Source organism: Equus caballus, chromosome 22 (assembly GCF_041296265.1).
Source record: "Equus caballus isolate H_3958 breed thoroughbred chromosome 22, TB-T2T, whole genome shotgun sequence".
Classification (NCBI taxonomy): domain Eukaryota; kingdom Metazoa; phylum Chordata; class Mammalia; order Perissodactyla; family Equidae; genus Equus; species Equus caballus.
In genome coordinates this window covers 50206106-50228012 of record NC_091705.1, presented here as the reverse complement: position 1 = coordinate 50228012, position 21907 = coordinate 50206106, and the positions used below count along the sequence as shown (strand labels likewise).

Here is a 21907-nt window from a genome sequence, read left to right as displayed (position 1 = left end):
GGGTCCAGTGCCCACTGTGCTCTGGGTCAACAGCAAGACTCGGAGTCAGAGCAAGTGCCGTCACTCGCTCCTTCCAGCCAACGCTTGACTCAGCAGAGTGTTTCCCTTGGAGGCCGGAGCCCTCCTCTGGGTGTGTTTATAGATAATTAATGACTTAGCAGAGAGGCAGGCCGGGGTGTGGAAGCAGAGACACTCAGAACCGTGAACCTGGAGCCCAGCCAGTGGCAGATCAACACTTGTCTACAAGACCCTGCAGGGTGTCGGAGGACAAGGTCCCGCTCCCAGGAAACCCAGCTGTGGCTGGAGTGTTCTTGAAGGTTGGGGAGCAAGGCTGAGCCCCACTCACATGGGCACAGGAAGAGAAAGTGTCTGCAGGGACTCCAGCTGTGGACCAGAGCCCCAGCAGGATGGGCACCTGCCAGCAGCTGCTGTCTCTGGAAGGCACGTTCCTCCAGGCAGAAGCTGCGGGACGTCAAGGACGCCGGGGCAGGAGGAAATCACTGGGGCTGCAGGCCCTGACTCGGCCCAGTACGACTGTTTCATGGCTTAAATCCTGAACCTGGGGGAGCTGCAGCGTCTGGGGAGGGGCCTCTGTGCCACTGTCCACTTCTCTGCTGCAAGGACATTTGGTGTTTTCTAAACTGCGATGCTTTGGTGGAGTTGAGGCCTCCCAGCCGCCCTCTCCCCTCTCCCCCAGCTGTCGTCCCAGCATCTGGGTGACCTCCAGTTGAGCAGCAGAGGTGTCTCTCTACGGGGTCTGGTTGAAGTGTCTGCAATTGAGGACAGAGGAGAGCATTGCCCCTTGGAGATATCGACCCCAGTTCTCCTATTTCACTTGTGCTTTACGGCTTTCAGAGCTTTTGTTGAAGGGAGTGGGTAAAGACAGGGGCTCACAGGTCTTCTTTCTCCCATCAGCCCCAGGGTTGCGGATGGGAGAGGCTGGAGCTGTCCGTGGTGCTGAGAGCAGGGAGGCCGAGGGGGCCTGGGAGACAGGACGGGGAGGAGCCTTGCCTGGGGGAGGTGGCCAGTGGAGGCCTCTGCCCAGGAGGGTATTTGATTCCATGCAGCGGTCAGGGTGGCCTAGGAGCTAGACACTGTTCCCTCAAGCCCTCCCCGGTAGTGTGTGCTGGACCAGGGCTCCTACTGAGGGATTTGACCAAGGTCAGGCCAAGGTCGTCCTAAGAGCCCCAGGGAGAATGCAGCCAGGGTCAGCTGAGGCTCTGGGGGGGCAGTGTCCACTGCGTGTCAGGGGGAGGGTCCCATGGACAGGACTGGCTGAGAGGAGTGCTTCATGGGCCGCCCGGCAGCGGGAACGACCCCTGACCAGTGGGAGGGCAGGGTGGCCTTGTCAGGCCCAGTGAGGTGAGAAGCATTAAATTCACTCCTGACCCATCCTTGACAGATGACAGGAAAATCGATGAGGTGGAAATGGAACCCTCTCCAGTTCCCAGCGTCCCTGCTCCTGCCTGACCCAGCATGGTCATTATTCCTCCCTCTTGGGGTTTCGCCTGCTGGTAAGCCCAGAACCAATCCCAAACACCTGGATCCTCTCAGCCTGAACGTGCAAGGCCCGGATCAGGGTGGGGTTGAGGTGCAGCACAACTGGAGCCCACTCTGGATCCCCCTCCCTGACAGTCTCCCGGCAGGCATCTGCTCATCCATCCATCTACTCATCCACGCATTCATTCCTCCATGCATGCATTCATTTCTCCATCCATCCATCCGTCTATCTGTCCATGCATTCAACTTGTTTACTCAGCCCCTACTAAGAGCCAGGCATCTTTTTTTTTGTTTGAGGAAGATTAGCCCTGAGCTAACTGCTGCCAATCCTCCTCTTTTTGCTGAGGAAGACTGGCTCTGAGCTAACATCCATGCCCATCTTCCTCTACTTTATATGTGGGACGCCTGCCACAGCATGGCATGCCAAGCAGTGCCCTGTCCACACTGGGATCCGAACTGGCGAACCCCGGGCCGCGGAAGTGGAACGTGCGCACTTAACCGCTGCGCCACCGGGCCGGCCCCAGAGCCAGGCATCTTGAAAAAAGCAAAGAGCCTCTCATTCATTCATCCACTCATTCATCCATCCATCTAGTCAGCCACCCATCCACATGCTTCCACATGTTTACCCAGCCTCGACTCAGACCCGGGCATTGTGTGCAAAGCTTAGAGCCTCCCCTCACCAACTTACATTACTAGCAGGGGTGGGGGTGGAGGTGAGACCAACAGATGACACGCAAAATGATGTCTGGAGATGAAGAGTATGGGAAGAGAAACACAGCATGTTATGGCGCAGTAGCGGGGGGCGGCAAGAGAAAACACATCTGGAAAGTCCATTTACAAGAGAGCACAGCACTTTTCATGTGTGCCCTCTTTCAGGGCTATTTGGGCTTTAAAGGGCCTGCTGTGACTGACCTTAGGAAGAAAAGGAGGGACATCAGATACAGTGTCACCTGGGTAAGACGGGGGTGAGGCCTGGCTGGAAAGGTGGAAGAGGAAGTCCCCCAGGGGTGTGGGCATACAGGCAGGACCCCTGCGCCCCTGCTGGGCTGGCCAGCACTGCCCACGGCTCCCATGGGTCACCAAAGCCCCACTGGGTCCCGGTGCTGATGGGCCCGCCTGTCCCCTCCCGGGCCCACCTCTGCTGCCTCTTTCTCGCCTGCCTCCCTCGGCCCCCAAGAAGATTCCTTGTTCCCGTGCGGCTCGGACTTGGCACTCAGCTGAAGCTCCCACCTTTAATTCAGATTGCTGTTTATCCAACAACTGGTTACCATGGAAATGTCCTTCGAATGGGGTGGAGGGTGGAGGGCAGGCACGGCACGTGGGGGGGGGCCGGGGGGGTAGCCAGAGAGAGAAGCGCCTGCAGAGGTCACTTTCCACGTTCCACGTCAGCCGGTGCCAGTGGCTGTCTTTGGAGTTGGCATGACATTGGCTGGGGGGGGCGGGGTGTGGAGAGGGGTCTTTGAGGAGCCTGCTCCACAACCCTCCCCCTCTCAGCCCCCACCTGCAATCACCCTCAGAGGACGTGGCCCCTGCCACAAAGGCTCCCCGGGGCAGGGAGGCTCCCGGGCCCCAAAGGCCTCATTTGTCTGTGAATTGGGGGTTTTCCTTTCCTCTGAAAGAGGCTTTCAGAAGCAGCAGAGGGAAGGGCCCAGAGGCCTGGAGTAAGGACCTAATTCAGTGGCTGTCATGATTACTAGGTTCCCATGACAAGTGCTTTCCAGCGGGCGCAGGTGGGGAGGGAGGGCCGTGCAAATTAATGAGTTAGACATGATTAATCTCGCTGCATTAGCAAAGCCCCAGGGAAAGCCAGACAAGGTTGCACAGATGTGTGTGAGGGTGTGCACGCCAGCCACAGGGCTGTGTCTGCAGGAGCCCCCGGGACCTGTGCTGACCCCAGTCTGACCTCAGGTGCCAGGAGAGACAGGCCTGCTGGACTTGGCTGGGCTCTCTGGCTGAATTCACCTGTGGGATTGGCCATGGAGAGTCACCATCTCGACAGCTTGAGCCCAAGTGAAGAGAAACAAGACAGGGAGCTGACTCAGCCTTTGAGTTGCTGCAGCTCCTGCTGAGGCCCTGCGCTCCTCTCCCTGTGCAGATGCAGCCCAGGGGGCAATTCCAACACCCGGCCAGGGGTGGGGGCCAGCCTGATTCTCTGCATGAGTCCTCGGGTCAAATCAGCTCTGAGTCTGAAGCCGCCTGGAGATGGCTGTCAGATTTGGAGGCCTTGGCCCAGGCTGAGTAGTTGTCTGGGGGTGTGTGTGCCAGAACCTGGAACTTAGGCAAACTCCCCACCACGTGCCTGGCCGTGGGTGGACATCCATGGTCCCTGGGACTACCTCCCTGTATGCCCCTTCCCCCAGGAAGTCTTCACGGATTGGCCCAGCTCACCGTGACCCCTCTCTCCTTTGACTCCAGCCTAACATTCGCAGGAGCACTCAACTTTAATGGGTCCCTTGGGATGAGCCTAAAAGCAGAGGCATGAGGGAGCATCCTGGTTTCCGACAGGCATTGGTGTGTCCCAGAATGACTGGCAGATATTGCTTTATCAGCCAGCAGCAAACCCCGGGTATGCCTCACCTTCCTAGTGGTCACATGAGCGTAATGGTGACCTCTCTTCATGGGGATGCTGAGATCATCAGGAGAGGCTTCCAGAAGGGACCCGGAGCACGTGGGATGGGCTCTGCAGGTTGTCGAGCAGGCACTGTCCCGTTTGTTCCGGGACAGTGTGGAGCAGGGACTTTCTCATCGAGGCAGGATGTGAAACACAGGGGGCAGCGAGCATGCTCCCACCCAGGAGCCCCTGATGCTCGTCGGGCTCCCTGGGTCTCCTCCCTGAGAGAGAGGCTCCGGCAGCTTCTAAGGTTCTAAACTTCATGTGGCTGGTGCCCTGGGGGGCAAGTGGCCTCTGCCTGCCAGTGGGGGAACGTCCCAGGGAGGGCGAGGAGGTCGCTGGTTTGCCCTCCTCCCTCCCTTGCACCTGGTTAGCAATGGCAGAGCCTGTTCTCCAGCTCCTGGTTCAGGACAACTCTCCACTCAGCTTGGAGAACCTTCTGGTTCCTAGCACAGAGCTGGCTCATGGAAGGGGCAGAATAGATGCCAAGAAACCCAGGGTCTGACACTGCCCGGGTGGGTGGCAGCTTGGCTGAGAAGGAGGAACAGGAAGAGGGGTCCTGCCTGGAGGGACTGTGGCCTGCCTGCAGAAATGGATGCCAACCAGACCAGGCTCCGGCCTGTGGGCTGACCTGTGGGAGGGTGACGCACTGGGCTGGCCTGTCCAAGAGGTTTCCCAGAGCACAGGCTTCCCTGGCTCCAGGAAGCACGGACCATGGGGCAGCATGAGGAGATCATCTCAGTGGGGCACAGGCGAGCCTTAGGACATGCTATGCCCGAGGCCCAGAGCAAGCCAGGGTGCAGTCCCTGAAGCCTGGGTTGGAATCCCACTACCAGCGACACGACCTTGGGCATGTGGCTTAACCTCTCTGTGCATCCATTCCTCATCGGGATGCAGGAATAACAAGAACCCACCTCACAGTGGTGTTGTGAGAGCCCAACTCGTCCAGGTGTCTCAGTGGCTTGGGCCAGTGTCTGGGAAGCCCACAGACTGGAGCAAACATCACTGCTGAGACTGGCTGCTGCTCAGTAACCAGCATTTTGAAAGCTGCGTGCCTGGGAGCAGACAGAAGGCTCCTGTGGGAAGATCCCCTGGAGGCCTCAGAGCAGGTGTGCCATGAGCTAAACCTGGAGCCAGAGTGCTTTCCGGCTGGGGGCAGGAGCGGGGGGGGGGGGGGGGGGTACAGAGGTGATATGGGGCAGGGAGAAATGAGGAGGGGGCAGGGGGTGATGGGGGCAGGGGAGATGGGCTGACAAGGGAGATGGGGAGGGGCAGAGAGAGAGAGATGCAGAGGGGCAGGCAGAGATGGGGAGGGGGTAGGGGAGATAGAGAGGGAGCAGGGGAGATGGGAGTAGGGGAGATGGGGTGCAGGGGGTGATAGGGGGCAGGGGAGATGGGGAGGGGCAGTGCCTGTCGCTGGCCAAGCTGCCACCTTGGCCCATGCCTGTTACTGGCACAGGATCCCCTGCATGAAGTAGAGGAGGCCGAGGGAGCTCCTGACCCCCATTCTGCTCCCCAGGGGTGGCTGTGGACGCCAGGGGAGCGCCGGGGCCGGCTCCAGGCCTTCTCTGCCCGCAGCCAGACCGAAGCCTCCGTTTGGCGCTGGGTCCCCCTGCAGAGCTCCGGGCGGGGGCTGGCGCGCGGGGGTGGCCGAGGGTCCCGGCCTCTGCGGAGCGGCACCGTCTGCTCGCGAAGCTCCAGCCCCACCGCACAGAGCGGCCCCTCCCGGCCCCTCCTCCAAGCACCTGCTGCTCGGGCGGCAGCCGCCTCGACCCACCTGAGGCGGAGCCCCCGCCAGGCCCGGGCGCCGCGGTCTGTTCTCCGGGCACCTGGCCCAGACCCTCCGCCTCTGTCCACCGCGAGCGGGATGGCGGGACCGCCCTCACGCCGCGCAGTCCGCCGGCTTGCAGGCCGCCCGGAGGTGGGGTGGAGACCCGGGCCTCAGGCCGGACCTGGAGGCGGCTCCGCCCCGGGCGGGGCGTTACGGTCCTTCCCTGTCCCCAGAAAGGCGGGCCGCGGGGCCTGGGCTCCCAGTGGATGCTTCCCGGTCCGCCAGGGACGGGCGGATGGGGGTCGGCTCTTTCCTGAACGCCTCGCTGGGGAAGGCGACGAGCGACTTGTGATTTCCAAACTGCGAAGCGGGGCGGGGGGGATGGAGTTAACCAGACGCGTGCGGGGCGCCCCTCCTCACACCCGGAGCCCCTGGGTGCGCGCCTCGCCTCCAGGCAGGCGGCGGGGGCACTGGGGCTGGAGACGGGGTGGGGGTCAGTGTCTCGTGGTCCGGAACCGGTGCCGGGATCCCTCAGTCGCATGCGGTGACTACGGGGCCCCCACATGACTCGGGCGCGCCCCCAGCCGAGGGAGGACGACGAAAACTTTACCCCCTCGCCGGCCGAGCGCAGCCTCCGCGCCCCTCCCGCCGCGTGGTCCGTCCCCCCTTCCTCCTCCCCTCGCGTCCCTCGCCCTCCCTCCTGCTCCCTCCTCCCTTCCCCCCTCCCCCTCCTCCTCGCCGGCTGGCGGCGGGCAGGTCCGGGCGGGGCCGCGCCGCTGAGCCCACAGCCCCGCACTCCGGCCCGGTGTCCGTGCGCCGCGCCCCGCGGGAGGAGCGGCCGAGCAGGCCCGGCGGACGGAGCGGCCCGCGCGGCGCGGGGGGCATGAAGTTGGGCGCGCGCGGGCCTCGGAGCTGGGGCGCGGCGGAGCCGGGAGCTGCCCGCGTCTAGAGCCCGCTCGGCGCGCCATGGAGCTCGGGGGCCCGGGGGCGCCGCCGCCGCCGCTGCTGCCGCCGCTGCTGCTGCTTCTGGGGGTCGGCCTCCTGCCCGGTAAGTTTCGGGGCGCTGGACGGGCCCCGTTTCGCTCGGTTCAGGGCATCCTGAGACCTTCGGAGCCAAAGGAGGAGAGGCTCCTGGCTGCGGTTCCAAGCCGCGGGGGCTCCTCCACCCACGAGACGCAAAGGCTGTGGTGCGGGGCGGGCTGAGGCCGGCGAGGAAGGAGTTAACCCGCCCGCGAACGCGAGGAGAGGGGTTTGGGTGGGGGTAGGGGCTGCCGTTTCAGGAGCTGGACCCAGAAGCTCCAACTTGGGGAGAGAGAGGCGGGGCCCATCTCCCCCGACCCCCACCCCGCCCCCATCCCTCGTCCAGATTTCCCTGCAGACACCCCGTGCCTGCTCCTTGTTTAGGGGATCAGAGGGGTGGCCTCTGCCCTTAGTGGCGCCTCTTGGGCGCCTTTTCTACTCCCCCAGGTTCCCTGGGGCAGGCAAGTTCCAGCCCCCTCTGCCTCCCCCTCCCCTCCCATCCCCTGGGCAGCCCCGGGGGTCTAGGACTGACCCCAGGGGAGCTTGTGAACCCCTCCTGAGGTCCAGTCTGTGACTCACAGCTGAGCAGGATGGAGCTGAGAGGGGGAGGGAGCGGGGGTCTCCTGTCCCCTCCCCAACCCCTCGTGCTGTGTAGGCACCAGTGCAGGGAGGCCTCAGACCACAGCTTGGCTGGTGGGGCTGGGCTGAAGGAGAGGGCCCCTCCCCAGGCAGCAGGGGATTCCTTCTGGGGGTGAGTCAGAGTTGCTGGCAGCCACAGGAAGCAGGCTCTTGGTGGGCAGACCTCACTCCCCTTCCTCTGTCTCCCCACCTGGGCCTGCACCCTCTGCCCTCTGGCCCCTGGTGTCCTGTCCTGCGGTTACCCCTACCTTGCGCTTGGAGGCAAGGTTCTCCGAACTCTGCTGGTAGCCAGAGATACAGCCTCTCCCCCCAAAGTCATGGTCTGACGAGGAGACTTATCCAAATTGGCACTTATCAGATCAGTTCCCAGCTTCTGTGGTGAGGTGCAGGTTGCTAGGAAGGCCTGAGGGATCTGGACAGGCTCCCCTGAGGGAGTTACTTTTACACCTAAGAGGAGAGGAGAAACCCAGGCGGAGAGTCAGGCAGCACATGCAAAGGTCCTGAGGTGGGTGGAATGTGCTGTGAGGTACTGGAAGGAAGCCAGGGTGGTTGAGCATGGCCTGGTGTGAGGCCGGCAGGGGTAGCCTACATGGCCACAGTTCCTCACCCCTGAGCCACATGCCTGCCCGCCCAACAGTGAGCAGCGATGTGGAGACCCAGGCCCACGCCGAGGAGCGGCTGCTGAAAAAACTCTTCTCTGGCTACAACAAGTGGTCCCGGCCTGTGGCCAACATCTCGGATGTGGTCTTTGTCCACTTCGGCCTGTCCATTGCACAGCTCATTGACGTGGTAGGTGCCGGGGGTGGGGAGCGGGGCCTCGGGGCTTGGCCGTCACACATAGGTCAGAGGGTCACCCTGGAGCGAGCACCCATGTCTGGAGGAGGCCCCCGGGCGGGGGGAGCCTGGAGGAGCTGGAGGGCTGCCATCAGCTCCAGGTAGGCTGGGTGTTGGGGCCGCGCCCGAGCCCCGAGGAAGGGCAGGTTCTGTGGGAATGGACCCCAGGCCCCACGCTTTCCTCACTCCACCAGAAACACCAAAATGCCACATTTCACCAGTGGGTCAGGGCCGTCACCTTTAGAAGCAAAGAGCGGAAAATGCCTCTGTGGGTGGTGGCTGGCCTGCAGTGCCCTGGCGGCACCTGACCCCCACCTGGTCTGGGAGGTCCCCATTATCCACCCACTGGCCTGGAATATTGGGAATGCTGGGTCCCTGCGAGTCGGTGACAGGTGTGAGTATGTCTGCCTTCCTGGTTAGGGACCCAGGAGCTGCTGGGAGGCCGCTGGGGGTCCATGGCTCTGGAGGAGCTGGGGGCCCATCCTCAGGTGCCGTCTGACTGGGTGGTGGGTGCACAGCCCAGGCCTTGGAGTGTGGGCTCCGGCCTGGCGGGGAGGGGCCTCTGGGAGCCTGGCTGGCTCTCCGTGAGGAGGTCAGAGGCCCCCTGGGATAGGAAGGGCTTGGGTTTCCACACTAAGATCCAGCCGGCTCTGGTTCTGGGGAGGGAGCCGGAATTCGTCCAGGTGCAGGGGGCTGTTGATACCTGCCATGCCCACCCCGCTCCCCTGCCAGGACCCCAACCTCGAGTCAGCTTGGTGAGGGGAGAAGCCACTAGTTTTGGCATCTGGAGGCCCTGGCTCCAGGCCGGTGCCGTCACCTTAGTGACCGTGGCCACCGTCTTCTCCCATGAAATGGGATGGGCACAGCCGCGCCGTCTTGGGCTGCACAGCTGTGTCTGAGGGACTTTGGGAGATGGGAGGGCCTGTGGCCACATTCAGAAAGGCTCGAGCCTGGGCCCGTTAGCAGGGAGACCCGGTCGGTCTGCCCTGTCCTCAGCTGTGTCCAGGCTTCCGCCCTCAGGTGTCTCGGAACTGGGCCTCCAGGCTTCCTGTAAAGTGCTCCCGGCTGGGCCGCAGCCAGAGGCACGGGAGATGAGCAGGGTTTGCAAACCCGAGGTTCGCAAACACGGTTCCCAGCGGCGGCTGGCAGAGGGGGCCCTTGTCTGCTGCTCAAGGTTCTGGGTCACCTGCACCACCGCCTCCCACCTGAGCTCCTTGGGTCTTGCTCATCGCTCCCCACACCGCCACCTGTTCCCAGCTTGCCCAGGAGAGGGTGAGGCCTGTAGCACACGGCTCCACACCTTGGGGAGGGACCTGCTCCAGGCCCCGGGCAGCACAGGAGTGCTCTGCTATCCGCCCGAGATGCCAAGGACATGCCAGCACACGTGTGTGTGCTGTCCTTGCTTGAGTCCTGGTTGCTGGCTCGAGGCCCATGGTCACGTGTGTGGAGGGGCCGCCCCGCGTCTGGGCCACTCTCTGCCCGTGCCTTCACGGGGCTCCTGTACTTGCTGCAGGTCTGTGTCTGGGTGGGGACTGCTTGCGTGTGCGAGTTCACGCCTGCAGAGGAGCCTGAGGGATCCCAGGGCGCTTTCCGGGCCCTGGGCTGACATTGTGTGCTGTGAATACACAGGCGCCTGGGGGACAGCACGAGGCTGGGAGGGCACCCGGGAAGGAGGCCAGGCCCTGCCACCGTGAAGCTCATTCTGAGCCTGGGCAAGGGATGGGGCGGGCAGGACCGTGGCCAGGCAGGGTGGTGCGGGGCTCACTGCTGAGGTCCTTGGACGTTGTGTCCAGGCTCTGGCGCTGGGCCTGTTCAGGCCACACTTACTCCTCAGTGTCCTTTCGGGGGGTCCTGCTCAGGCAGCCGGGTGGTCTGTCCCAGGTGGCCCCTGGGGAGAGCAGGACCAGGGCAGTACCCGGGAGTGGCAGGGAATGATATGCCCTCTCCCTGAACTGGAGGATGGGGGGCTTGTCCCTTGGGGGAAGCAGGAGTGGGAGGCGCCCAGGCCTGTGCTTTAGGGGCACAAGGCCCTGCCCTGACCCTGGATGCCCTTCTTTGGCTTCAGCATCTTTCCCCATGGCCTTGTGTGTCCCTGGTCCAGGGCGGGTGAGGGAAAAGGCTGAACCGTCAGAGGGTGAGAAGAACCTTGTTCAGGTATTGCCCCCAGTACTCTGCACCCTGGGTCCTGCCCCCAACGCCCTGCACCCCATGGGTACCCTGCTGTCCGAGGGGTCTCCCCATCAGGTGCTGAGGGCCCCAGCCCAAGCCTTGGGCAAGGAGCCAGACCTGCAGCCCAGCCCTGCTCCCGAGTGGGTGCCAAGTGGGCTGGGGTGTGGCCGTGGCTGCAGAGGTCGGCATTCAGCACCCACAGGGTGGGACGTGAGGACCCGGGCTTCCTGTTCCAGCAGACCCCCGCGTCCCTGCGGGTGCCCGCGCTCCTCGGGAGGCTCCGGCCTGTGTTGGGATTTGACTGCTCAGAGGATGCTCTCACCTGCTGGCTCGTCAGCAGGAGCATGTCTGACGCCTAGCCGGGTGAACCAGTAGGGAATGCAGGGCGTGAGGCAGCAGGGTGGGCAGTGTGGTCCAGCCCTTCTCACCTGTACACCAGGGTGGCTTTGGCGGCAGGAGGTGCCTGCTCCTGGGGCCCATCTGCAGGGGGGCTGCCCAGCCAGCTGGAGGGAGCGGTGCAGGTGAGCAGGGGCCGGCAAGGTTGTCCAGGGAGGAGGCTGCTCCTCCAGCAGCCAGGGAGCCCTGGGGGCTGCCTCCCTTTCCCACACACCTGCCCTTAGCTGAGGGAGGCTAGGCCCTGGCCGCATGTGAACTTGGCCAAACCTTGTCCCCACTTTCCTTCTGGAAACGTTCAGAAGGCCTTGTCCCCACGTCCCTGAGTCCTCTCGGGGCGGCCATCCTGGGCTTGGCTGCCTCCAGGGATGAGCTGCTCATTCCCTTCTAAGGTTGCCCAGTCCCCATGTTCAGCCCTCGCTGCTGCTTGTGGGTGAGGACACTCAGGGCCGGAGAGAGACGTGTCCTGTCGCCGAGGGGACTGTGACCTCTCTTCCTCTCCTTTGTGTCCTAGGACGAGAAGAATCAGATGATGACAACGAATGTGTGGGTGAAGCAAGTGAGTGGGAGGGGAGCTTGGGCTGCTGCCCCTCACCCCTGCCTCCTCCTCACCCCTCCCCATCCCTGCCCCTCCCCCACTCCTCACCCCTCCCCATCCCTGCCCCTCCCTCACTCCTCCCCTCCCCATCCCTGCCCCTCCCTCACTCCTCCCCTCCCCATCCCTGCCCCTCCCCCACTCCTCACCCCTCCCCATCCCTGCCCCTCCCCCACTCCTCCCCTCCCCATCCCTGCCCCTCCCTCACTCCTCCCCTCCCCATCCCTGCCCCTCCCTCACTCCTCCCCTCCCCATCCCTGCCCCTCCCTCACTCCTCCCCTCCCCATCCCTGCCCCTCCCTCACTCCTCCCCTCCCCATCCCTGCCCCTCCCTCACTCCTCCCCTCCCCATCCCTGCCCCTCCCCCACTCCTCCCCTCCCCATCCCTGCCCCTCCCTCACTCCTCCCCTCCCCATCCCTGCCCCTCCCTCACTCCTCCCCTCCCCATCCCTGCCCCTCCCTCACTCCTCCCCTCCCCATCCCTGCCCCTCCCCCACTCCTCACCCCTCCCCATCCCTGCCCCTCCCCCACTCCTCACCCCTCCCCATCCCTGCCCCTCCCCCACTCCTCACCCCTCCCCATCCCTGCCCCTCCCCCACTCCTCACCCCTCCCCATCCCTGCCCCTCCCCCACTCCTCACCCCTCCCCATCCCTGCCCCTCCCCCACTCCTCACCCCTCCCCATCCCTGCCCCTCCCCCACTCCTCACCCCTCCCCATCCCTGCCCTTCCCCTCACCACCTGTGGCTTTCTCCTGTCCCGGCCCCAGGAGTGGCATGACTATAAGTTGCGCTGGGACCCCGAGGACTACGAGAACGTGACCTCCATCCGCATCCCCTCTGAGCTCATCTGGCGGCCGGACATTGTCCTCTACAACAAGTGAGCCCCGGGGGGCTTAGCGGGCAGGGGTGGCAGGTGCCTGTGTCCAGCCGTGCCAGGCTGTTCTGCTGAGGCCATGAGAGCAAGAGGCTGGCAGCGTGTCTGGGCCCCACCCTCATGAGCCAGGGCCAACAAGCCAGCCGGAAGAAGGAAGAGGGAGCAGAGGAGGTTGTCGGAGTCTGGGGGGCAGGTCCACCTGTGAGCTAAGTGCCAAGGAGACGGAGGGACGGGTGCGCGTGGGCTCCTGGGGGCTCCATCCCAGCCAGACCAGCCCCGAGCCCTGTCTCTCCTGGGGGCAGGGAAAGGGAATCGGACCCCCCATGACTGAAAACCCAGAGCTGCTCCCCTGGGGCTGCAGTCACTTTCCCAATCAGCCCCTGGCCGGGGCAGGTGTCCCATGCCACATGCCCTCACTTCATTTCTGGAAGAAAAGTCTGGGCCCAGGGTGCTCTTGAAAGAGGTGAGGAAGCTCCCAGAACTGCCTGCCCGCTCTGGCCACTGTCCCCGCTTCTTCCCTGCCGTGCTCTCAGGCCCTCCCCCACACAGCCGTCAACGCAAGTCCCCAAGCCCTGCTCCTCACGTTCCTGAGTAAACAAAGCCTGTGGCTGAGCCGGCCCAGCTCGGAAGGCTGGGCTGTAGCCTGATCATGGCAAGGGTTATTCTGTGCCAGGAGCCAGGGCTCTGCAGCCCGGCCGCGGACGGCGGGCTCAGACTTGTCCCTTCCCGGGACCCTCGCTGGGGGTCCCTGAGCCTGGGGCTGCCCGATGTCCTCTCGTGTCCCCGTGTCGCTGCCGTGTCATCGCTGGGCCAGCGGCTCTGAGCGTGATCCGTGCGGGACCCCTCGTGGCAGGCCCAGGCCTGGGCGGAGTGGCTCCCCCGGCACTCACAAACGAGCAAATGGAAGCACTTAGGCCCCTCGTCCAGCCATCTGTCCAGCCCCTGCCTCCCCACCGCGAGACCCCAGGGGGCTCCTGCACAAAGCCCCTTCCAGGGCCCCGGGCGTCGGGCCTGACCTACAAAACCTCGCTCTTTGATTAAGAACGATCGGGCTCCTCTTCAACCTAATTGATTCCAGTAATGGCAGCGGGACGCGCGGCAGCTCGTAAAGGAGCTCGGAGATGGTTTTCGGGGATGCATTAAGAGGGGGCAGCTCGGGGAGCGGGGGGCACAGCACTGCTCCCCCCGCGGGGCACGCACTCTGCTCTCCGCAAGCCGCCCAGTCTGCACCACGAGCCCTGGAGTCCTCTGGCTGCCCAGCCTCCCTGGGGCCGCGCTCAGCACCCCGCCTGGCGTAGATGCGTGGACGGCAACGCGTGCACTGTGGAGCGGCTGCCTCCAAGGCCTGAGGGGCTGGGTGTGAAAGGAAGTGAGGGGGGGCAACGAGCAGAGGGTCTGGGCAGCTTCTCCAGTTCAGCCGTTGTGCCTGAGGGACACGTGGTAGCCGTGCCACCCTCTGTGCTGAGACCAGCACGCTGTCGGTGGGGCTCCGTGGGGCTGTGGAGAGGTCTCCCGGCAGCAGCTTAGAGTTGAAGAGGGCAGGGCCTGCCCCAAGGGGCTTGAGGGACGGCCGCTGCCTCTGCCTGTCTGTGGGCTCCACCCACAGTCAGCGTGGATGGGCTGGGGCCTTGTGGGGAAACTGAGGCCAAGAGAGTGGCACACCACAGCCCGGGGTACACGCCCGGGACCAGACTCGGGAGCAGACCCTTCTCGCTGCAGAGGGAAGGGCATCGGAGCTGAGCGCAGCCAACAACAGGCACAGGCAAGGGCTATGGGGCTGCTTGTAGGTGTCCCTGAGTTACCACGAGCCGGCTGGCTCACCCCAAATGTGCCCGTGTGGCACGCCCCACCCGCAGGCATCCTCTTGGAGAAACTCAGGCGGACATCTCTGTCTGAGAAGCCCAGGGCTACAAGCTGGCGCTCTGCCTGAGGGAGAGGCAGGAGGGCCGATGACCAGAGGCTGGAGTTCACGTCCTGCTCGGATGGCCCCGTCTGTGCTTCCATGGGCTGCCAAGTCCTCACCTGTGCAGGGCGGGGGTCCTTCCTGCCTCTGAGTCGTGGGGGGTGCACGAGGAGACAGCACTGAGAGTGCTCAGTGTCGCTGGCATGCACAGTCTGGAGCAGAGGAAGGCAGCCGGACGGGTCTCACCCCGAGTTTGGCCCCCCCCAGGGGTGACCCATGGGGGATGAGGCATCCGTCCGGGAGGCCTCGTGAGGTTCTTCAGTCTGCAGTGTGGTGCCCAGGGGCCGCTTTTGCCTCTGAGGGCCTGGATGTGGCGTGGACGGCCAGGTGGGCAGAGAGGCCCCAGTCCCTGCCCCAGCCCCCAGATAATCACATCATCGACATCCCCACCAGGCTGTGTGTCAGGCACGGTGCACACACGGCTGCTTCGAGGTCTCCATCCGCGTGTGTCCCCAGTGTGGGGGTGACCGAGCTGCGGCGGGCAGGTGAGTGACGTGCCCAGCGCCACCTGCCCAGCTCTGCCTGGCCCTGTCCCCTTTCACCACTCACTGCAAGGGGGGAATGTGTGTGTGGCTGGCGCACAGGGGCCTGAGAGCTGGGCACCGGGGCTGTGGGTGTCGGCGAGTCTCACCCCTTCTCTCTCTTGCTGCCCAGCGCGGACGGGGACTTTGCGGTCACCCACCTGACCAAGGCCCACCTCTTCCACGATGGGCGGGTCCAGTGGACACCGCCGGCCATCTACAAGAGCTCCTGCAGCATCGATGTCACCTTCTTCCCCTTCGACCAGCAGAACTGCACCATGAAGTTCGGGTCCTGGACCTACGACAAGGCCAAGATCGACCTGGTGAGCATGCACAGCCGCGTGGACCAGCTGGACTTCTGGGAGAGCGGCGAGTGGGTCATCGTGGACGCCGTGGGCACCTACAACACCAGGAAGTACGAGTGCTGCGCTGAGGTCTACCCGGACATCACGTACGCCTTCGTCATCCGGCGCCTGCCGCTCTTCTACACTATCAACCTCATCATCCCCTGCCTGCTCATCTCCTGCCTCACGGTGCTCGTCTTCTACCTGCCCTCCGAGTGCGGCGAGAAGATCACGCTCTGCATCTCCGTGCTGCTCTCGCTCACCGTCTTCCTGCTGCTCATCACCGAGATCATCCCCTCCACCTCGCTGGTCATCCCGCTCATCGGGGAGTACCTGCTCTTCACCATGATCTTCGTCACGCTGTCCATCATCATCACCGTCTTTGTCCTCAACGTCCACCACCGCTCGCCACGCACGCACACCATGCCCGCCTGGGTCCGCCGGGTCTTCCTGGACATCGTGCCGCGCCTGCTCTTCATGAAGCGGCCGTCCGTGGTCAAGGACAACTGCAGGCGGCTTATTGAGTCCATGCATAAGATGGCCAGCACCCCACGCGTCTGGCCCGAGCCCGAGCCCGAGGGGGAGCCCAACTTCGTGAGCGGAGTCCAGAGCCAGGGTCCCTCACCCACCCCGTCCTTCTGTGGCCCCCTGGATGAGACAGTCAAGCCCCAGCCTGCCTGCAAGTCACCCTCGGACCAGGTCCCCACTCTGCAGCCCTCAGAGACCGAGAAAGCCAGCGCCTGCCCCTCACTGGCCCCAGGCCACCCACCTACTGGCACCCGGGCCCCAGGGATTGCCAAAGCCAGGTCCCTAAGTGTCCAGCACATGTCCAGCCCCAGCAAAGCAGAGGGCGGCGTCCGGTGCCGGTCTCAGAGCATCCAGTACAGCGTTCCCCGAGATGCTGCTGCCTCCGAGGCTGAGGACCCAGCGGCCAGCTCCTCCACTTCTCTGAAGGCCCCCTCGACCGAGCTCCCACCCCCAGACCAGGCCTCTCCGTGCAAATGCAAGTGCAAGAAGGAGCCAGCCTTGGAGTCCCCAAACACCGCGCTCAAAGCACGCAGCACCAAAGGGCCGCCCCGGCATGTGCCTCTGTCACCGGTCCTGACACGGGCAGTCGAGGGCGTCCAGTACATTGCAGACCACCTCAAGGCAGAAGACACAGACTTCTCGGTAAGTCTCTGCCCGTAGCTAGCCCCAAACAGGACAAGCAGATGCTCTCTGCCTCCCTTCCCACTCTGCAGGAGGGCGCGGCCAGTGAAAGCTCCAGAAACCAGGGCCCAGAAGGGCTGCTAGGCTCTGGGGCCCACAGCAGCCCGAGCCCCACCCTGTCCCGCTTCCCCTTCCCCCAGCCTCCAACACTAGCCTGGGGGCCCTGAGGCGGAGCTGGGGCAGGTGGCCCCAAGTGGCTAACCGGGAGGGGATCACTGGAGCATCCCTTTTGGACTTCAGGACACAGGGAGCCTGCAGTGACAGGGAGGGGTCTGCTGGCACTACCTATGCCCAGTGAGCCTCTCCCTCCGCCCCAGGCCCTGGCGTGCACCCTTCCCCGTGGGGCCCTGGGGAAGTGCTGGGGAGCCCTGGAGGGACTGGAGGAGTCTGGGCCCCAGGGTTGGGGTGAGAGGGGCTGAAAGGAGATAGGATGGGGCCAGACAGCCTCTTTGGCCTGGCGGGAGGACAGGAGGATCGGGGTCTGGGACACAGCCCTGCCCCTTCAGCCAAGCAGAGTCGTGTGGGGGTAAGGCTGGCCCATCTGTGAGGCTGTGCAGGGACCCGGGGAACCCAGAGAGCTGGTCCTCCTGAACAAGCATGGCTGGGAACACCATCAGAGGGGCACCTCAGTCCCCAGCATGGCTGGAGGCCGGCCTGAAGAACGTCTCGAGTCCTCTGCTAAGTGTCGCCCTGAGACAGGATGGCCCCATGCCTGCTGTACCTGGGTCACGAGCGAGAGGTTACAGGGTGTGCCCGGGCCCCCAGCCGGTGCGTGGTTGGCCAGGTCTGCCCGCACCCCACCTTGGGGGAGTTCCTCTTTCCTTCTATAGACATTGACCTGCCCGGCACGTGTAAGGTCTCAGGGGCCAGGGGTCCCAGCTCAGATGTGGGAGACTCGGGACCCCGTGGAGATGGGAGGGCAATGGGACTGCTCCCTGAGTCCCAGGCTCTGCCGGCCACGTCTTGGAGCACCCGTGAGCATGGGTGCAGGCTGATGGTGGAACCCCCAGTTCAGAGCATGGGCAGAGGGAGGGAGGGTGGGCCCAGCACGCAGGTGGGCAGGGGGAGTGCCCTGCCCACCCCAGTCAGTCTGCTCGGCCATTACTAGCTGCTCAGCCTGGGGCCTGGCATCGGTGGGGCTGCATCGACCTTGCCCTGCGTCAGCTTCCTCCTCTGCTGGCTGGTGGCTGCCACTGCCCTTGACACAGACTCTGGGTTGGGTGTGACACAGCTGTCCCCCCTCCCTGACCTTCATCTCATCGTCAGCTCCTCGTTCCGTCTGCCTACTCCGAAGGGTCGCTGCCTCCCTGAGGCCCAGCCTGAGACAGTTTATCGGACACGTGTGGTCCCTGGGGACTGTCTGTCCCCCTAGCTGAGCAAGCCCTGGAGAGGAAGCAGGGCCCCCGTGCCCACACACCACACCCCTGAGAAGTGAGTCGGTCTCCCACAGTCACCCCACTGAATCCCAAGAGTCTGGGAGTCCGTTCTGCAGGTTTCTGCAAGTTTGGCCTGGGAGAAGCGGGCTCTGGGAATGCGTTTTGCTGCCAGCTCTTGAAACTAAACAGGTCCCCAAGTTGGCAATGTGACGACGTGACGTGTGGGTCTGAGCGGCTGCTGAGTGACCGCTGCCTTCAGAAGGGTAATGGCAAACATAACAACATCCAGCGGTCGGGTGGCGCCATCAGTCAGGGCTGGCTCCTTGGTCCCATGCCCTTCATCTGTATCGCCTTCCGGCTGCCGCGACCTGGTTCTGGTTTCTGGGCGTCCTGGGCTCTGGGGCGCGAGGCACTTGACAAGAGTGGACCTGGGGTGAGGATCAGGGTGGCTTTGGTCTGCGAAGGCTTTTCATCCTGGAACCGTGCTCAGACGGAGGATGAAGGACGGCGCGCGGCTGCTGCAGGGCCTCCCTGGCGCCGAGGGCCAGCAGACTTTTCATTTATAAGTGACCTGTGTGCTCTCAGGTTCTCTGTGAATAAACACGGCCCTTTCAGCTGGTTTAAAACCATCAGGACGCCTCTGATGAGAGAATCGGGGCGACAGCGGCCATGAAGAATCCTCTTCCCTCAGCACCCGAATCAGGTCAACTGAGCCTGCCCCTCCCCGGCCGTTGGACTGTTAGCGCCCAGCTGGCCTGGGCCCTGGGGCTGCATCCTCTCTGGTCACTCAGTGCTGACAGGCTGCCCACTCAGGACCTGCTGTGGCCTGGCCAGGCTGCTGCACCCACCTCCCCACACCTTTGCTCCCGCTCAGCCCCAGGGAGAGGCCAAGGGGTGGGGACCCGGGACCCTGGGGAGGCGAGGGCCAGGGTCTGCTCCACTCATAGAGGGGGCACCGTGGCCCATCCTCAGGTACTCTGTGTCTCAGTGTCCCCGTCTGTAGACAGGACAGTCCCTCCCTCATCGGGTCTGAGTGAGCAACTGCAGGTGATATGTCAACCTGCCTCATATGCGCTGGTTCCCACGGCCCGTCCCCGCTCCGGCATCCAGGATGCCCCCTCAAGCCTGCTTTCCCCAACCTCCCCTCCGTGGAGCCCTGTGCCCTGAAAGCTCTGCCTTGCTCAGAGCCTGCTCGTAGCACCGGGCCTCGCCCAGCTCTGGCATGTGCCTTCCCCCTCGAGAGACTTAGGGACACAGCTGAGGGGCCTTGGGCCCCCCTGGGGCAGGGAGGGCGGGCATAGAGGGAGGGCAGGTGTCCTTTGCTGTCACTATCGGGACATGGTCTACCCCCAGGGGTTCTTGTTAGAAGTCAGGTCCTTGTTACCCAGCACGCTCCTGGCCCTTGCCCTGCACAATCAGGGCTGTGGGCGCCCCCTCTCTCAGCCCCCCTTGCCCATCTGCAAAATGGAGGATGCCCTTGGTGGCCTCCACAGTGCCCCTTCAGCTTTAGCAAACTGAGGGCAAATTCCACATGAAATGGCCTGGGCCCTGGTCTTCTTCCAGAGGCCCTCACTGTCCCACCTCCGTGGAGCCCAGGCACCCTGCCAGGCAGGTGAGGTCTGGTGGGGCCACAGCACCAAACCCACCTCCCTCGGCATCTGCGATGTTGGCCCCCCTGTTACAGGGCGCTGACCTGTCTGCAGCCCGCAGCTTTTCTGAGCCCACACCTCAGCTGGACAGGTCATTTCTCTGCGCCCCTCCCTTCTCATCACCTCAGTGCAGGTGTGCCGCAACCCTGGTTCCCTTGGGGGCAAGGACAGGAAATGGAGAACCTGCCATGTGAAGCACCAGGTTCTAGAAGGTTCTTGCTGCCCCGTGGCCGAGGGTGGGGATCTGGGAGTGACTGTGTGTCTGTTTGCAGGTGAAGGAGGATTGGAAGTACGTGGCCATGGTCATCGACCGCATCTTTCTCTGGGTGTTCATCATCGTCTGCCTGCTGGGGACCGCGGGCCTCTTCCTGCCGCCCTGGCTGGCTGGCATGATCTAGGGGGCCAGAGGCTGGAGTGGCCCAGGCACGTGCAGGACACAGGTAGCGTCTGTGGGGCCGATGCCGGCTCTCTGCACTCTACGGGGTCACGCCATTTGCTGAATTGTCCCCCATCTTCCGTCTCATGTAGGACGGCCTTGGAAAGAGCCATTGCCTCCTGGGGGAGCCGGTTCTGGCTCAGTCCTGCTGGGACCTGCCCCGGAGGTGGCCCTGCTGGAAGGGGTGGCTGGTAGATGCCTATTCTCATCTGTAGGGCGGTGTCACTGCCTGAGTCTCATTAAAGTTTATCCAGAGCATGGTGACACGCTGGCTTCCTGTCCAGACACACGTCTGACCGCTGTCTCGGCAAACATCCCGGCAACCCAACTGTCCAGGGGCCGCGACCTCCAGCCCCACTCAGCCCCAAATGCCCTTCATCCATATGGGGTCCCGGAGGCCCAGACATCTGAGCACCTGGGTGTGGGGGTGCTCCTCAGACCCTGCAGAGGCGTCAGCCAAACCCTTGGATCTTGTTGGCTGGGTGCGTCCTGGCAGGGACTTTGTTTTGTTCTGGGTAAATTAGTGAAACCCGGGATTTGTGCCCAAGGGGCACTGGGAACTGGAGACGATAAACCTGGTTCCACTGGGAGGAGAATCAGGCGGCAGGTCCCCCATAGGTGAGGTCCCTCGGCCCCAGAGTCCGGGCATCTGCCTCTCAGAGGCTCTGGGGGGTCTTGGTGAGCACTTTTCGGGGGCCCAGTGAGGTCCCAGGCCCCTGTGGTTTGTGAGGGATCAGAAACAGGGCCCAGGGCTCCCTCAACACCTGCCCATGGGTTGCCCTTCTGCTCGCAGCCCAGGAGACCCCCTCTGGGGCACAGACACCAGGAAGGACGTCCTGACACGGTGGCCGTGGTGAGGCCAGGGCCTCGAGGAGCAGCACGGGGGGGGAGGGGACCCCATGAGCCTCCTGCCCTCGGGCCTGTCCCCCACTAGGCTCACTGCAGTGTGGGAGCCCCTGCCCAGAGGGCATCACTGGGGCCCATCTCACCCTCCCCCAAAGGCAGAGCGCCGGCAGCACCAGCAGTGTCCCCCGTGACCCTGAGAAGACCTGCCCCGTGGTGTGGGGTGGGGTGGGCGTGGGCTGCCCCCGTCTCCCTGATTCTCCTGAACCCTCAGGCTCCAAGTGTAGGGAGGGGGGACAAGGACCACGTGGCCCCTCCCCTGGGAGCGACATCCGGGAGGAGGAAGGTGGCCAGAGGCTGAAGGAACTGCTCCTCCTGCCTCTCCAGTCAGTCCGCGCCGTGCAGGTTCCAGACGCGATCGCACCATCCTCCTTATGTAAGCGGACCCGGCACCAGATGTGCGCGACAGCTGCTAGGAGGCCTGGCGCCCGGCCCAGCCGGGATGTTCTCTTCTGGGTCGGGAGAGGCCGCCGAGCGGCTGCCACGAAGACGCCTCTCCCTTTCTTGTTTTTGGCTTTTTCTTTTTTTTGAGACAAAAAGAAAACTCAGACCATCCACACACACAGAGCGCCCATATCCCCGCCACACCTTGAGGACCGCCACCGCTGTCCTGGCGGGTCTGCCTCCAGTGTGTGACTGCGATGCATACGACAGACAGTGACCTCGCGCCTCGGGTCAGGGGCTTAACCCGAGTCACTCCTGGCCCAGGGACCCGCTCCACACCAGGACGCACCGCGCGCTGCCCTCCAGCTGGCCCCCACACGGAGGCTCCACCTCCTTCCCCAGGGAGGGTTTGGCCTGTTCTTGAACTTGGAGTCAGTGGGTCCCCAGCGCCGGCCTTTCTGTCGGGCCTCTGCACTCGAGGGGCATGGCTGAGGTTTGTCTGGGGCCTCGTCTCTGTCGGCAAACAGTCTTGTCGTCAGTTGCTGAGCAGTGTTCCTCTGTCTGAACAAACCAGAACCCAGTTTGTTTCTCCATCCCTGACAATGGGATTCGTTTCCACTGTCGATGGTTACGACTTGAGCTGCTGTGAGCACGTGTGCACTGGTCTTCACCAGTGGGTGTATGTTCCCATTTCTCTTTGTATTAAGCATATTTTTA

General features: G+C 63.9%; 1 protein-coding gene across 1 annotated transcript; it reads left to right on the top strand.

The window, feature by feature from the left end:
• Positions 1–6667: 6667 nt before the first annotated feature.
• On the top strand, positions 6668–20167 carry CHRNA4 (cholinergic receptor nicotinic alpha 4 subunit). The gene is made up of 6 exons (XM_070247950.1): positions 6668–6930; positions 8179–8330; positions 11452–11496; positions 12299–12408; positions 15023–16403; positions 19740–20167. The coding sequence occupies exons 1-6, from the start codon at positions 6849–6851 to the stop codon at positions 19863–19865; spliced, it is 1896 nt and encodes a 631-aa protein (XP_070104051.1). The 5' UTR covers positions 6668–6848; the 3' UTR covers positions 19866–20167.
• Positions 20168–21907: the final 1740 nt, after the last annotated feature.

Coding starts and splice junctions, on each gene's coding strand:
- CHRNA4 (XM_070247950.1), top strand. CDS start 6,849: ATGGAGCTCGGGGGCCCGGGGGCGCCGCCGCCGCCGCTGCTGCCGCCG. Junction 6,931..8,178: donor GGGGGTCGGCCTCCTGCCCG/GTAAGTTTCGGG, acceptor CCCGCCCAACAG/TGAGCAGCGATGTGGAGACC. Junction 16,404..19,739: donor CAGAAGACACAGACTTCTCG/GTAAGTCTCTGC, acceptor GTCTGTTTGCAG/GTGAAGGAGGATTGGAAGTA.